Here is a 15,639-nt window from a genome sequence, read left to right on the forward strand (position 1 = left end):
CATAATCTAGACACATATAAATTGGTATGGATATGTATAGCTAGGCACACATACATACATAATGAAACATTTAGCAAAATTAAAATACTTAAAACATAAGGTGTAAAATATAAATAGTGCTATAAACACTCTCCTCCCAAACCCAGAAGACTGTCTCATATGCTACACTTTGAAAACACTTGCTACAGACATAATGGGTCACTACAGGAAAGCAGTTTTACAAACTCAAGTTTGGGGAGAAAAAGATTTGGGTCTGTTACTCCCCACCAATAAGACCTTAGGCAAGGTACTCAATCTCTTTCTTCTTCATTTTTTTTTTTTTAAATCATTAAAATGGAAAAAAGACTAGTACCCTTCTCATAGAGGAGACAATGTACAATGGGTAGCAAAGTGCCTTGTACGCAGTAAAAGGTCAATAACTTAGGACAAGAGGTTTTAAGCAAGAGTAAAATGAGTGGTTTGTGGCCTAGAAAGCATCCCTTTAGTAGCAGAAGTATAGAAGACAGGTTACAGAGAACTAGAACAAGTTATTAAGAGGGTAATACAAATGAGACGAAGCATGCCAAAACTGGGGTAGTGGGAATAAAGAACAAGATGGGCCAAATTCAAGAAATATCAGGATCTATAAATAGGGACAAAGAAGATGGAGAAGAGAAGGAATAATTTGGATGTTCTTTGTATTTTAGACTTGGCTATCTGGATAAAAGACAATGAGTGATTTCTTATGCAGAATTTTTAAAAGTAATACAAGAATTCTATAAAGATGAAAACTCTAGAACTGTTAAGAGAAGGTGAAGAAGTCTATTATACTGATGAGAGAACTTACATATTTTTTTTAAACCTGATAAACAGTTAAGAAAATGGGAGATTCTTTTAGTCCTCAAAGACTTATACCAAAAATAACTATATTTTTATAAGGCAAGGAAACATATAACATGTTCCACAGAGTCTTTTTCCAAACAAAATAAGAGTTCCTGTGTACATCCTTATGAAAATGTGATGAATAATCGAAAACCTTAGGAGTTTACTTTTAAAAATAAATTTTAAAATATTTGATGTCAAAATATATTTCAATTATAACATCACATGAAACTTAAGGGAACTTAATGGCATGCAATTATGTTAGGATAGGTATGTCAGAATTTGCCATCTAGTGAAGATTTTCTGGCAATGTGGAAATTCTTACTTAGGCAACATACTGAGTTATGTGTGGGGAATCTGGGCAAATATTTATCTTCCCTGAATTTGATAGTACACCAAATGCTTACAAGAGTTTCTCCAATAATATGGACATTTGAGTAGGAAGCCTCATTACTAAAATAATTTACAGCTGAACAATCTGGACTAGTCTATTAGAAACCATTATAAAATTTCAGTATTACCATTTCTGTTACAAGTGAACTTCCAAAAAGAAATATATCCAGACTCATTAAATTCCACAACCTAAATCAACACCACCACTAAAAAGGTATTCTAACGTTTCTCAAGCACAAAGTATTCCTAATCTACATAAGAAAAAGCCAGTCATATGGTTCATGACCACTTCTACCAGATGATTAATTTTTGTCACTGTTATCTGGGTAACAAAAAAAGACAAAATCTTAATTTTAATTGTAAATATTTAAAATTGGAATAAAAGAAAGTGAAAACATAGGGGTATTTCCAATATAAGTACAAGGACAAGTGTATACACACACACACACACACACACACACACACACACACACAGGCATGGAAATAAGAAGCTTGGAAGAAACTCCGCTACCAGCTTTGCTGGTTCTTTCTGGCTGAAAGCCCCATGATAAGCAAGTCTGAAATGGGTTTAAAAATAAAGCAGAGGAGACATTAAATTGGATGCTAATATTGGGGCGCCTGGGTGGCTCAGTCGGTTGAGCGTCCGACTTCGGCTCAGGTCACGATCTCGCGGTCCGTGAGTTCGAGCCCCGCATCAGGCTCTGGGCTGATGGCTCAGAGCCTGGAGCCTGCTTCCGATTCTGTGTCTCCCTCTCTCTCTGCCCCTCCCCCATTCATGCTCTGTCTCTCTCTGTCTCAAAAATAAATAAATGTTAAAAAAAAAAAATTAAAAAAAAAAATTGGATGCTAATATCAGCAACAAACAAGGGAAATTTAAAATTAAAAACATAATACCATTTACATTCACATCCAAAAAAAAAAAAAAAATGAAACACTTAAATATAAATCTAACAAAATCTGTATGAGGAAAACTAAAAAATTCTGATGAAAGAAATCATTGTTGAATGAAATATATGGAGAGGTATTTCATATTCATGGATAGGAAGACTCAATATTGCCAAATAGCAGTTCTTCCCAGCATAATATATAGATTCAACATAATCCAAATTAATATCATCAAGTTATTTTGTAAATACCAACAAACTAATCCTAAAGATATATGAAGAGGCAAAAGATCCAGAGCAGCCAATACAATATTGAAGAAGAACAAAGTTGGAAGACTAACACTATGTAACTTCGAGACTCACTATAAAGCTACAATAATCAAGACACTGTAGCAGTAGCAAAAAAAAAATAGATCAATGGGACAGAATACAGAGCCCAGAAGCAGACCCACATGAAAACAGTCAACTGATCTTTGACAAAGAAGTAAAGTCAATACAATGCAGACAAGGTTGTTTTCAACAGAAAGTGCTGGAACAAATGGACATCCACAAGCAAAAAAAAAAAAAAAAAAAAAAAAAAAAAAAAAAAGGACCTAGACACAGACTTTACACCTTTTATAGGAATTCAAAACTGATCACAGATCCAAACATAAAACACAAAATTATAAAACGTTTAGAAGATAGGAGACATTATGGATGACCTTGAGTTTGACGAGGACTTTTCAGAGACAAGAGCAGAGTCATCCTCCATGAAAGAAATAATTAATAAGCTGGGCTACATTAAAATTAAAAATTTCAGTTCTGCAAAAGACACTGTCAAAAGAATGAAAAAACTGAGAAATTATTCACAAAGACACGGTGGTAAAGGACTGTTATATAAAATAATCAAGAGAGAGGGCTCTTAAAATTCAACAAGAAGCCAAACAACCACCTAAAAACTGGGCCAAAGACCTTAACAAAAATCTCATCAAGGAAGATATAGAGGTGGAAAATATGAGTAACAAAAGATGCTTCACATCATATGTTATCAGGAAAATACAATTAAAACAAGCTACCATTACAAACCTATGAGAAGAGCCAAAATCCAGAACACGGACAACTGCAAATACTGACAAGAATGTGGAAGAACAGGAACTCTCATTCATTACCAGTGGAAATGAAGAAATGATAAGGCCACTTTGGAACACAGCTGAGATGATTTCTAAAAAACTAAATACACTCTTACCATACAATCCAGCAATTATATTCTTTGGTATTTACCCAAAGTAGATGAAAACTATGTCTATACAAAAATCTATATAGAGATGTTTGGTTTACAGTGGCTTTATTCATAATTGCCAAAACTTGGAAGCAACCAATGGCCTTCAGTAGGTGAATGGATAAACAGACTGTGGTACATTCAGACAATGCTTTAAAAAAAAGAAAAACAAAAACAAAAACAAAAGGTGAGAGAGAGTGCTACCAAGCCAAGAAAAGACATGGAGGAAAATTTGGGGTATATTACTAAATGAAAGAAGCCAATCTGAAAGGCTGTATGATTCAACTATATCAGATTCTGGAAAAGGCAAAACTATAGGGACAGTCAAAAGATCTGTGGTTGCCAGTGCTGGGGAGAGAAGGGGATCAATAGGTGGAGCACAAAGGATTTTGAAGACAGTGACATTACTCTAGGATATAGTAATGGCACCTAAATGTCATTTATACTTTTGTCCAATCTCATAGAATACACAACACCAAGAGTGAATCCTAATGCAAGCTATAGACTTCAAGTGATAATTATGTGTCAAGGCAGGGGTATCAGTTATAACAAACATACTTCCATTGTGGGGGGGGGAAGTTGATACGGGGTGGGGAGGGCAGGGAGGCTATGCATGTGTGGCAGCTGGGGGCACAGGGAAAATCTCTGTATCTTCTGCTTAATATTGCTATAAACATAAAACTAAAAAACACAGTCTGCTTTTAAAAACTAGATGCTAAATCATGATTAGCTTATTGAAAACCTGTAGATCAAGAAATAAGATGACAAGAGCGCAATGTAAGAAATGCAATTCTGAAAGTGGTAAGTATTTAAGGAAGATCAAAAACAACCCACACATTTGCAAATCACAATTGTACCTCTCCTAAACCTCCAGTCATCTCCTTGTTCATCTTGATGGTTTGATTGTTGCTTGGAAATCTGAGACACTTGATGCTGTAAACCCTTTCGATCACCTTCTGCTTTCAAAAGTTGTGTACGGAGCTCTTCTACCTAAACACGTATAGTCAAAAATGAAACTTGTATCAGTTTTCAGTGCAGGAAAAGAATAAATGAACTCACAAATTATTGTATATTATTTTTTCTAGGGAAAAAAATTACTTCTCATGGGCTTCTGTCAGCACAAACTGAAGCCCAGTTAACCTCCTTGTTATGCCAAGCACAGTGGAACAGTCTCTCGCTCCTTTTCTTTATTTCTCCCATTACTTCCACAGAGAATGAATGTCTTTTTCCCCTTCTGTGTGTCTATCGGGACAAAGAATTTGACACACACACAAACAAACAAACAAACAAAAAAAACCCCAAAAATCCCTTATTGTGAACTCAGTGCACTCCACCACTATTAACCGAAACCACCTACATAATCATTTTTATATTTTTTACTCCTTCTCTTTCATGTGAATATGACCTATTGACTGGTAAACTCAAGTGAAAAGATCACAATTCAGCATATTATAATATCAAAGTACTGTTCAAAATAAGTGAGAAATAAATGCTGTTAAATAAACTATAAACTCATTGAGGTCAGGAACTATGTTATTCATCTGTATTTCTAAAGACTAGCAAATTGCCTAACGCATAGCAGGTATGTCTCCAGTGACCATTAAGCAAATTAGGAGTATCAAAAAGACTCAGTTTAAGTCAATGACAACCTGAATATGGTAATCTCTTACTTCAAAAGATGAGATCAGAAATCACAAGTCAGAGTACCAAAAAAATAAATAAATAAATAAATAAATAAATAAATAAATCAGAGTGTAAATGACTACAAATATAAACTAGAAAAAAAGAAAACCTGAACTCTGCCAATATTAATTCCACTGTAACACTGTCTGCAGAACAAAGTCAGTGAACATTTTTAAAGGTTTTGCAAATTAGATGTTATCATATATTTTTAGCATTAATTGTCAAAATGTAATACTTCTGAGCATCGAAGATGCCTGACATTTCTGCCTACCTAGCATACTATGTAGTGAGTTATGCAAGCCACACCTCAAAACAGAAAAAGGTACAACTGCAGTTTCTACCAAACACTGACAGGCGATTAGAAACACATGCCCTTATCCAATGTAAGATGACTACTTCAAGTTATTGAACTTTAAATAGCAGAAGAACGAAACTCTCATTACAGGCTTATGGGCTACAAAATGCTATGCTTTAAAATTAAGCTTTATCTTTGGTTAAAAGGAGCAGGCAGCATCTTGAAAACCATAAATATAAGACAATAATGCAAAGTAACTTGAATATGCAAAGGTCTGTTTAATGTATTTTACTTCTTCCTTCACTCTCCCAATGCCTCCTTGAATAAAATTAAACTCCTGGGAAATTTTTATCTCATGCATCCAGTCTCATTTTTACACTGGTTATGCTAGGAGAGGTAAATCCTAAATTGGAGCAAGCAGCACTCACTATCACAGTGGGAACTTGCGCCAGTGCTTTGTACTAGGTTTCTCTGACTCTTCCTGAAAGGATTTCTTCTTTTGCTTATGCGTTTTAATATACATTCTTTAGGGGGCGGAAAAAAAAAACTTCTAGACCTAGGTGGGATCTTCTACCTTTCACAGAGACATTGAATAGAAAAGGCGACTCAATCGTAATTTAATTTTTATCTTTATTCTTTAAAGTTTATTTAAATGGTTATTTATCTTGAGAGAGTAAGCATGCATGAGTGAAAAAGGGGCAACGAGAAGGAGAGAGAATCTGAGCAGGCTCCTTGCTGTCGGCGCAGAGACAAAAACAGGGCTTGACATCACAAACAGCGAGAGCATGACCTGAGCCGAAATCAAGAGTCAGATGCGTAACCGACTGAACCACCAAGGGACCCCAGTCCTGATTTAATTTAAAAGCAGATTATCATAGCTTGCATAGATTTACCTGATGCAGAAGTGTTTCTCTGCTGCCTTCCGACTGATTCAATAACCTTCGAGATAGCTCCAATTCTTGTTCAAGCTAGAGTTTCAACAGAGGATAAAGAAAAATGTCCAGTGGGGCAGAAAATAACTAAATTATTATAGGTATAGTTTAAGAGTAGAAAAATGGAAAAGTTTTCAGAAGATATTTACAGCTAACAGGAGAAAACATCTTGCTATCAAAACATATTGATGCTTCCAAGAAAATGTTATTTGCATAACAACAAAGTGAACCAGACCAGACCTCAGGGGGTCTGAGTTCTAAGTCAGTTCCATATTAACTATGACCCTCTTTTCCTTAGGTCTCCTTTCTGTCATCTCTAAAATAAGGACTTTGTATTAGACGATCTCTGAGATTCTTTCCAGTTCTAAATCACTGTAATCTAAATTCCAAAACACTTTTTTTCTTTAGTACATGTAATGTCATATGAACTGAATTAGAATAAAAACCTCGAGGACCCAATGACTAAAAGTATATTTCATCTAAATGGTGATTTTGTGTATTCATAATATTCTAACGTTCCTAATATTTCCAATATTTGTAACATTCCTAAAACTTAAAAATATTTAATCTCAGAATAAGATACTTAAAATTTCCTTAATATAGTCATAAGATAAATATTCACAGAAAGTGTGCAAATACCTACAAAGTCTGAATGTGCCTAGCTTCCTACAAGCTGAAAAATCTAAAAGGATGTGAAGGGAAGAGGAATGTGCCAACCCAAATTAGGCCTCTTTGGCATACGGATTTTTGGGGCTGAAGGCAATCAAGACCCAACAGACTCTGGAAAAGCTTTTACCTCTCCCTTAATTGCATTAAAGAATTTAGAGAGGGAGTCTGTACCAGGAAGAGAGCTATTCCCAGAGATAACTTTTTATACCTGAAAGACTTCTCTGTAAGACAAGGCAAACATTTGTTTACCAAACATTTGCTCTTCTCATCTTCCTATGAATTGTTTTCCTCTCCTTTGAAGCCCCAGACCTCTATCCCCTTTCCTTAGCTCAGCATGGCATATAAGCCTCAACTCCCTGTCTTTGAGGCTCTTATTTTTATGCAGCTTCTATACATACAAAATCAAATTTGTTTTTCTCCTGTTAACCTGTCTTATGTCAACTTAATTATTAAATTAGCCAAAGAACCGAGAAGAGTAAAATTACTTTTTCACACCTACAGATGGGACACATGTTTGTTAAAATTCCAGAGAATACATATGTTAGACATGTTTGCATTTTGTAACAGTAAGGCTGTTCTATGAAACCACAAATTTACATTAAGGTGTTATTAAGTGCTTAGATTTGTGATAGTTATCCTAAATTATTATTTCACTTGACCAAACTACTTTCTATATATTAGTCCTTCAAATATGGTCCAGGTGGTAGGTATGGTTATCAAGGAGTAGCATAATGGGGCATTGTGTTTCTGTATCTTTGCTGTGGTGACAGCAACATGAATCTATACATGAGATACAACTGCACAGAACTACACACACAAATGAACGCACATAAAGCTGGTGAAATCTGCATAAATTCTGTGAACTGTACCAAATCAGTTTCTTGGTTTTGATATGGAATGACAACTATGCAAAATGTTACCACTGAGGGAAACTGGGTGAAGGGCACATATTACCTCTCTGCACATTCTGTCTTGCAACACCTTATGAATCTGTAACTATTTCAAAATAATTTTTAAATCTGGTTATAGAAGTTTTAAAAAAAATTATACATGTGGCCAATAAAATACCATATTCTAAAAATAATAATAAGGTATGTATACAATCACAGAATCCACACAAAATATTATCTGACTTGTCTTCTTTTTTTGAAGAAATAAAGAAGGAAGGAATCACACTTCAGTCAAAATGGCTTCAGAATCTACCTTGGCCCATACTGGTCACGACCACTGGATAATTCTGGCAGCCTCGACCCCCAAAGGGCAAGCATGATGACCTGACCTAACTCGCTTACCAGAAAGGCAGCATGGATGCATCATTTAACTTGACTAGGTTGGTGAATAAAAATCAAGGAAGCAATGGTAGACTTTTAAAGTGATATGGAGTAAGAATATTACAGCGGGGCAAATTTTCATTTTATCATTGGGCTCACCCTTGAATCTATTCATTTGCAAACTGAGGAGAGCTATCTATCTTCTAAATTCCTTTCTAATTCTAATGCCCTAGGCTCTATAGGTTTGCAGACGTGAATACATGTCAAAAGTCCTTAATATCTAATGAGAATAGAGGATTCTTCCTGTAGGTTGCGCCTACGCCTGTCTTCTATGATGAAAATGAATATATTCACAATACCCATCCTTTAAACAACAAGTCTTTTTCCTAACCCTTCAGCAAAGTCAAGCTCCTTGCATGTTCCAAGTTCGACTCGCCTCTAGAAAGGAAGTGGCCAGGTGAAAAGGTAGCAAATGACCTGTACACGTTTCCCAGACCAAGCAACAGAGAATGGCAGAGCCATCAAACCAAGTGATTCCATATCAGAACATAAAGGCTTCACTGTGTCTTAACAAATGATCCCAGGGACAACTTTTAAGACACTCAACAAATATCACTGGCTCCAAACAGCGTTACTTTCTCAAAATCTTACTTGACTCTTCTCAGTTTCAGTCTGTCTTAGCTTATTTTTCATGGCTCCCTCATTTTCATCTGCTTTAGCTTCTTGTTTCCTCAGTGCCTAGAATGAAAGATAAAACAAAAATGTGTATCAGTCCAAAATCCATAGAAAACCAAAAGACACTGTTAGGATCTGGAATTTACAGAAGACTATTACAGATCAGTGGAGTATGCTCATCAAAGAGCCACCAAACACTGGCTGCTCTCGCAATTCTCTTGGGCTATTTGCTGTTCCCTCACATCTTGTCCATCCTCGTTGTTTACTTTCTTTGCACCTTCTGGAACTTCCCCACAGGCTTCTAAATCTCCCTCTCCAGGTTATGCAAAGCAGTGTGCCTCTTTTCCAGTTCTCAATTTCGAAAACTTAAACTCATAACCACACCCAACACCCCTACATTCCCACCCCTGTAAAGATCTATCAGTTACCAGAATTAATTCCCCTTAAAGGGCAATGTGAGAAATTATTTTCATGCTTAGGCTAAGAAATATTTAATCTTCATTTCTTATAATTAGTATAAATATTAATACTTGATGCGAAAGAAATAGAAATCAATAAGCTGAACTTTAATTAAACAAATTGTGTTTTATAGTACATGGAATTATGCCTCATAAAAACATTAATTCTTCTGAAAGTCAACTTTTTAAAAATCTAAATTTCCATATATGAGATAAATGAATAAAAGAACCTCTAATTCTTTTGGCTACCTAGGAATATGCAATAAAATGTCCTTTCCTCTTCACTTTCTACCTTCCACATCTGACCAGTTAACTTGTGATATCTCTTTTCCAAATAATATACCTTTCTATTATAGCTCTACTTGGTGCCCAAAATGTTATTTAACACCCCCCTTTTTTATTTCTCCTTTTACTCTACAGATATAGAAGTCTTAGAAAGTTTTAATCAGTGAGAACTTAAATACTATTGTTTTCAGTAGAGGAACAAAAGTGAGGTCTTAAGGAGAACCCAAAGCAAATTACTACGTTTCCACCACATCACCTAGAAATGTCATTAAGTTTGAACATCAGACCATCAGTCAGTAAACAAATAAACACATATGCAATTCTAGCCCAGACTACTGAATCTATTTTCTACATTACATAGTTTATAATGAAAGACAAAGAAAGAAAATCTAACTCCTAAGACCCCATACATATATTTTAATGCACTTTAAAAGTCTGAAAACACAAATAACACTCAAAGATAAAGATTTTTAAAACTAACTGAATTGAAAATACAAGATATTTCTTTAAACCTTAATAACAAACTTTGACTCATTTACTACCTTTTTAAGCGTATAAGGCGACACTAGATTTCCTTCCCATTGACTTAGATCAAGAAACTGAGAATTATATTAAAACTGACCCAGTAAAAGCAGTTATAAAAAGAGGGAAAAAATCACATGCCAATGAATTTCTATTATTATGTAATTTTGCTTTTTAAAGCTCATTTTTTCCTTAAAAGCAGTTTAGCTATAAAGCTATCAGGTACCCTGCTCCAGGATGCAGACTGTCTTTTACATGTTTAAGATTACAGCAACAACACTGAGCCTTAATAGTGGGTCCCTGGGGCACATTTAAATCTTTAATAACAACAATTTTTCTTCTTTTCCTTAAGTATACCTATTTCCATTAAAAAGACTAACATATTGAGTATTATATTACTGTAGTTCTTTGAAGGTAGATGATTCTGAATTCTCAGTTATTTATAAAATCGGGGGGGGGGGGGGGAACAGCCTTTTCTTTTAAAAAGTAAGGGAAAGGAGAAAAGGAAAATGTTTGTAGACATCTCATCTGACCATAAAAGCTCCCACAACTTTGACAACAGGCATGTTTATGAAGAGGCTCTAAAAAATAACACACTCAAAAATAAAGAACAAATAGGGAATTAAAGGCCCTTTGTCTACTGTAAAGGGACCAGTCAGCTTGGGTAAGAATGAAGAAGCTGGAATGAAATAAAGGTCCTATGATAACTCCCACACAGGCCACTGAAATGTAAAAAAAAATAATAAAAAATAAAAAAAAAAAATGATGAACATAAACTATCCTGTCTCATCCTCATCATTCAGCAGTGCTACAAGTGCATGCCTTTGGTCACAAGGGCGAGAACATGTAGATGACTCACTGGTAAACCAACCAGACTATAGAAAAACAAGACTGTGCTCATATCAAACAACAGGTCAGTAACATCACACCTGAAAGACTTTTTTTTTCCTTGGGGAGGCGGGGGGTTAGGTTCACAGAAAAATTGAGAGGGAAACTGAGTTCCCATATACACCGGTGTCTTCAAACAGGCATAACTTCCCCCATTATCAACTTCCTTCAACAAAGTAGTGCATCGTTACAACTAATGAACCTACACTGACAGATTATAATCACCCGTAATTTACATTAGGGTTCATTTTTGGTGCCATACACTCTATGGATTTAAACAAATATAGAATGACATGTATCCATCATTACAGTATTATAGTATATTTTCACTGCCCTAAAAATCCTCTGTGCTCTACCTATTCATCCCTTACCTCCCAAATTCCGGCAACCACTGATCTCTTTACTGTCACCATGGTTTTTCTTTCCCAGAATGTCACATAGTTGGGATCATACAGTATGTAGTCTTTTCAGGATGGCTTCTTTCACTTGATAATATGCCTTTAAAGTGTCTCTATGTCTTTTCATTGCTTTATAGCTCATTTGACTGTGCTTTTTATAATTAAATTCTTCATGTAGGTACAAAATAAAAGTCAGCAAATATTTTAAGCTTCACGATATAATGCTATTCTGAGCCAAATAAGACCACATGAACTATAAAGTTAAAAGTTGTTTATATTTATGTATATTAAAATTTTTAAATAGCTTTAAGAACATTTGCTTTATTTCAAATCAAGAAAAAAAATTACTAAGTACTTAGTATGTATAGAATACTGTAAATAAGAAACTCATTTAACTCCTTTTTTTTTTTTAAGATGGAGATCTGGTGTCTATTTCTAAAATTCTTGTTTGGAAACCTAAATCACAGCTCTAAAACCATCAAACATCAATAGAATAATACATATTTTGAAAAGGAATATATATGCATAATGCAGCAGGATTTTATTGCTCAGAACTAGTACTACTCACTTAAATTAACAGAGATTTTATTTCTGTCAAGTTCTGTGAATTTCTAAATTTTGTTTTTTCCTAAATCAAGTTAGAGATTCCTCCCACATGAGAACTAGCTCAAGTCATGGAAAATTTTAGCCTTTAAGTTCATCCAGTTGGGGATTATCTGTGCCAACAAAAACCAAGCAAAACAAAAAAAATTAACTTTCTTTTTAAGGCAGAAAACAATGCATTCATATTCTAAATCCCTGAACCAATATCTAACTTAAAAATAGCCAGACAGATTTTACTTAAATTGTTCAAAGAAATTTATTTTTCAGCCATAACCAAGGAACAAAAGTTCTATACCAACATCTACCACTACAAAAAAGAAAAAAAAAATAAGTTTAATAAGTTAAAGTAGAAATTACATGATAAAGTCCAAAAAGAATCCAACTGTAATCATTACTATTATAACACCATACAGATTTCCGGGATATCAAAGTAAGGGGGAAATTCTAAAAACTTGTGCCAGTTGAATTATGTGTATTTTCCAGATGGAAGTGGTAAGCACATAGTGCATGGAGTCACAAGATGCAACCATTCCTGTTTTTCAAAAGGCAGAGTAATATCAAGTATCATGTAGTTAAGTAAGATTTATCAGTAGTTAAGTACATTGGTATTATTTCTGATGGTAATTGTAATCCTTAATGACATTCTTTAAAGATACCTGAGGTTTTGAAACATAAAACTCAAAGCTTCTGTTTGAGAATGGCCCAGATGTCTTTTCTTCTTCTTCTTTTTTTTTTTTTTTCTTTTTTGTCTTCTTATGCTAAGGTGTTTATTTTTTCAGGAATCCAAAGAACTTTTATAGAAATTATCGTGGGAGGACAGATAGACACTTATTGCTGACCTATAAAGGAAACTTACTGTTTCTACTATGTCCATATTTATGGAGTCTATGACTGGCTGGGGCAGGCACCCTGTGCCCACAAAGCCAACCAAGGTCATGGGTTCAATCACCATGAAAGCCAATTCCCTTTGCTCTGTTCCATGGTCATAGTCTTTACCCTAAACCTTAGCCAAAGGCCACATAGAAGAATAACTAGGCCAGAGATCCTGGATGAATCAGCAAGATCCACTACAATGACTATAAAAATAACTCTAAAGTAAAACCCCTACTGACTACTGTCAAGATTTCATTCTTTATACGTTATTAAATTTGCCAATATGCAAAACAAAATCTTAATCACTGCCTACAAAGTTGGTATGCTGAAAAGACATACAAGGCTTTTGCCTTCTTTAATACAAAAGCAACAATGGTAATGAGTATTATTCCTTAAAATGCCATTGCTTTTACTGGAATGGAGTTTATTTTTATGCAATCTTTTACTTAATAAAAATCTTGCAAGTAAAGTTAAATGTGAGCCCAACAAGTGCACTTTCCAGGATTTCCTTCAAAATCCAAAAGCAAAAGCTCTTAGTGGAGGGTCTGTTTTTATCTGAGTAGTTTCCTCTCAAAAAAGAGACTCACAGTTTTACTAGAAATCCCAGAGAGATATGACACTTCATCTGACTTTCTAATTACAGGACAAGTGAGTTAGAATTGTTGACAAACAGAAGATCACAGATAATTATAAAAATTTAATTTAAAATCTCTCAAGTTTTATTTGTATTTGAGCAGAATGCCCTGTAAATATACAACATCTTTCACTGTTTACAGTTAGGGGATGTTATTTTATGCTTCTGGATTTTTTTTTTTTTTTTTTTTACCATTTTCTAATCAAAATAAAACAGTACCAAGTCAATGAATAAGTCTATCTGTAGCAGAGTGGTCTCTGTTTACACAATATCACTATGCACTCAGTAGCTGCCCAATAAATATTAATTGATAATGATGGAAAAGGGCTTTATAAACAGATGGTCTAGGATAGATTCACTGAAAATGTAGATAGAAACATTACACTCCTCAAGAAAAGCACAAAGTAGAAATTAAACAAGTCCTGCACTCAGAAAATCTCAGTCTATTGTCAGGCAGCTGTTCAGTCAACAGAAGCACAGATATTTTTCATCATCATAGCATTAGCGGCATTAAATGTCTATTTGCATATGGTGCTACAGAGGGACTCGCACAGATCCATGCTAGCCTTATCTGTTACAGTTTATGATGACAATATTGGCAACAACAAATAAGTACACATAGCAAAATAAATGTGATTAAACAATATTTTAAGATGTAGTCATATATGGTACGAACATAAAATGCGTCAGACTTAAATGCAACTCACAGCAGCAATAAGAGTATTTATTTATAATGCAAACCGCAACTATTTCCAAACAGAATGTCAGGTGCTTTACAAGAACATCTATACATATGCTTAAATAACAGGTGAAATAAAGAAAGGAGGGTGTCTGGGGGGCTCAGTAGACATCAGCTCAGGTCATGATCTCACAGTTTATGGGTTCAGCCATGAATCCAGCTCTGCGCTGACAGCTCAGGTTGGAGCCTACTTTGGATTCTGTGTCTCACCTATCCTTCTATGCCTCTCCTCCAGTTGTAATCTCTTTCTCTCTCTCAAAAAAAAGAAATGAGCCAGAGACCATAATGGCCATTTTGGAGAAAATAAGAAATGGCTCTTTAAGAACCTAGAGGGCAAATGATCAGGGGAAAAAAAAAAAAGAAAGAAAAAAGAAAAAACGAGGATCAAAAAAATCACAAGAGGGCTAACTTCAATGAGAGTAGAAATAAGGAAGCTACAAGCAAATTGATCAATCCAGGAAAATATATGGAAGAATACACCTCGTTCAAGGACATGTGAATAATAAGAAAATATGTTATCTACATGGGAGGATTTGGAAGAAAGGTCACTGAAAACGGAGAGGTAAAAGGGGACAGAAAGCACATTATAAACATTTAATAATTAATAGTCTTAGGTAATATTTTCTCAATAAAGTAAAAGGCCTAAGAATAGATGACATAAGTGTTAATTATACAGAAATGAGACTTTAAGAATTTCAGGACAACTTATATCTATACATCATCTCATAAAACTGAATCCTTCAAAGGAATCCAAAGGCCTTTGCTGGCATGTTAACAGCTGACATATTACTTCTATGATGTAGAAAATATTTCTACCCTACCAACTTTTGTTTTATCAACATTAAATAGGCTTCTGAAATATATCATCAAATCTGGAATATTCTTTAATCTGACCAGCTATCACTATCAGTATTTCCCAATAAAAGAAAGGGAATATGGCTTGTGCAAGCTGTCTATAATATCCATGGGAAGTTTACTCTGTTAATAGAAATTCAAGTACTGAGTGAGTACAAGGTTGAAAGAGACAACATAAAAGATCTCTTCCAGGGGCGCCTGGGTGGCTCAGTCGGTTAAGCGTCCGACTTCGGCTCAGGTCACGATCTCGCGGTATGTGAGTTCGAGCCCCGCGTCGGGCTCTGTGCTGACTGCTCAGAGCCTGGAGCCTGTTTCAGATTCTGTGTCTCCCTCTCTCTCTGGCCCTCCCCCGTTCATGCTCTGTCTCTCTCTGTCTCAAAAATAAATAAACGTTAAAAATTTTTTAAAAAAAAAAAGATCTCTTCCAGCTTCTCTTCTACAAGGAGTTTTGGGGGAAAAGATA

General features: G+C 34.9%; 1 protein-coding gene across 4 annotated transcripts in view; it reads right to left on the reverse strand.

The window, feature by feature from the left end:
• The window catches only part of CEP128 (centrosomal protein 128), a 383,456-nt gene that overhangs the window by 295,434 nt on the left and 72,383 nt on the right, over window positions 1–15,639 (reverse strand). For all 4 annotated transcript variants that reach the window (XM_060620442.3, XM_060620445.2, XM_060620441.2 and 1 more), the window contains exons 10-12: window positions 8,898–8,984; window positions 6,268–6,342; window positions 4,254–4,386 (exon numbers count right to left, since the gene is read on the reverse strand). In XM_060620442.3, coding sequence (XP_060476425.2) covers window positions 4,254–4,386; window positions 6,268–6,342; window positions 8,898–8,984 — 295 coding nt within the window. The remainder of the gene's footprint in view (window positions 1–4,253; window positions 4,387–6,267; window positions 6,343–8,897; window positions 8,985–15,639) is intronic.

Source organism: Panthera onca, chromosome B3 (genome assembly GCF_046562875.1).
Source record: "Panthera onca isolate mPanOnc1 chromosome B3, mPanOnc1 haplotype 2, whole genome shotgun sequence".
NCBI lineage: Eukaryota > Metazoa > Chordata > Mammalia > Carnivora > Felidae > Panthera > Panthera onca.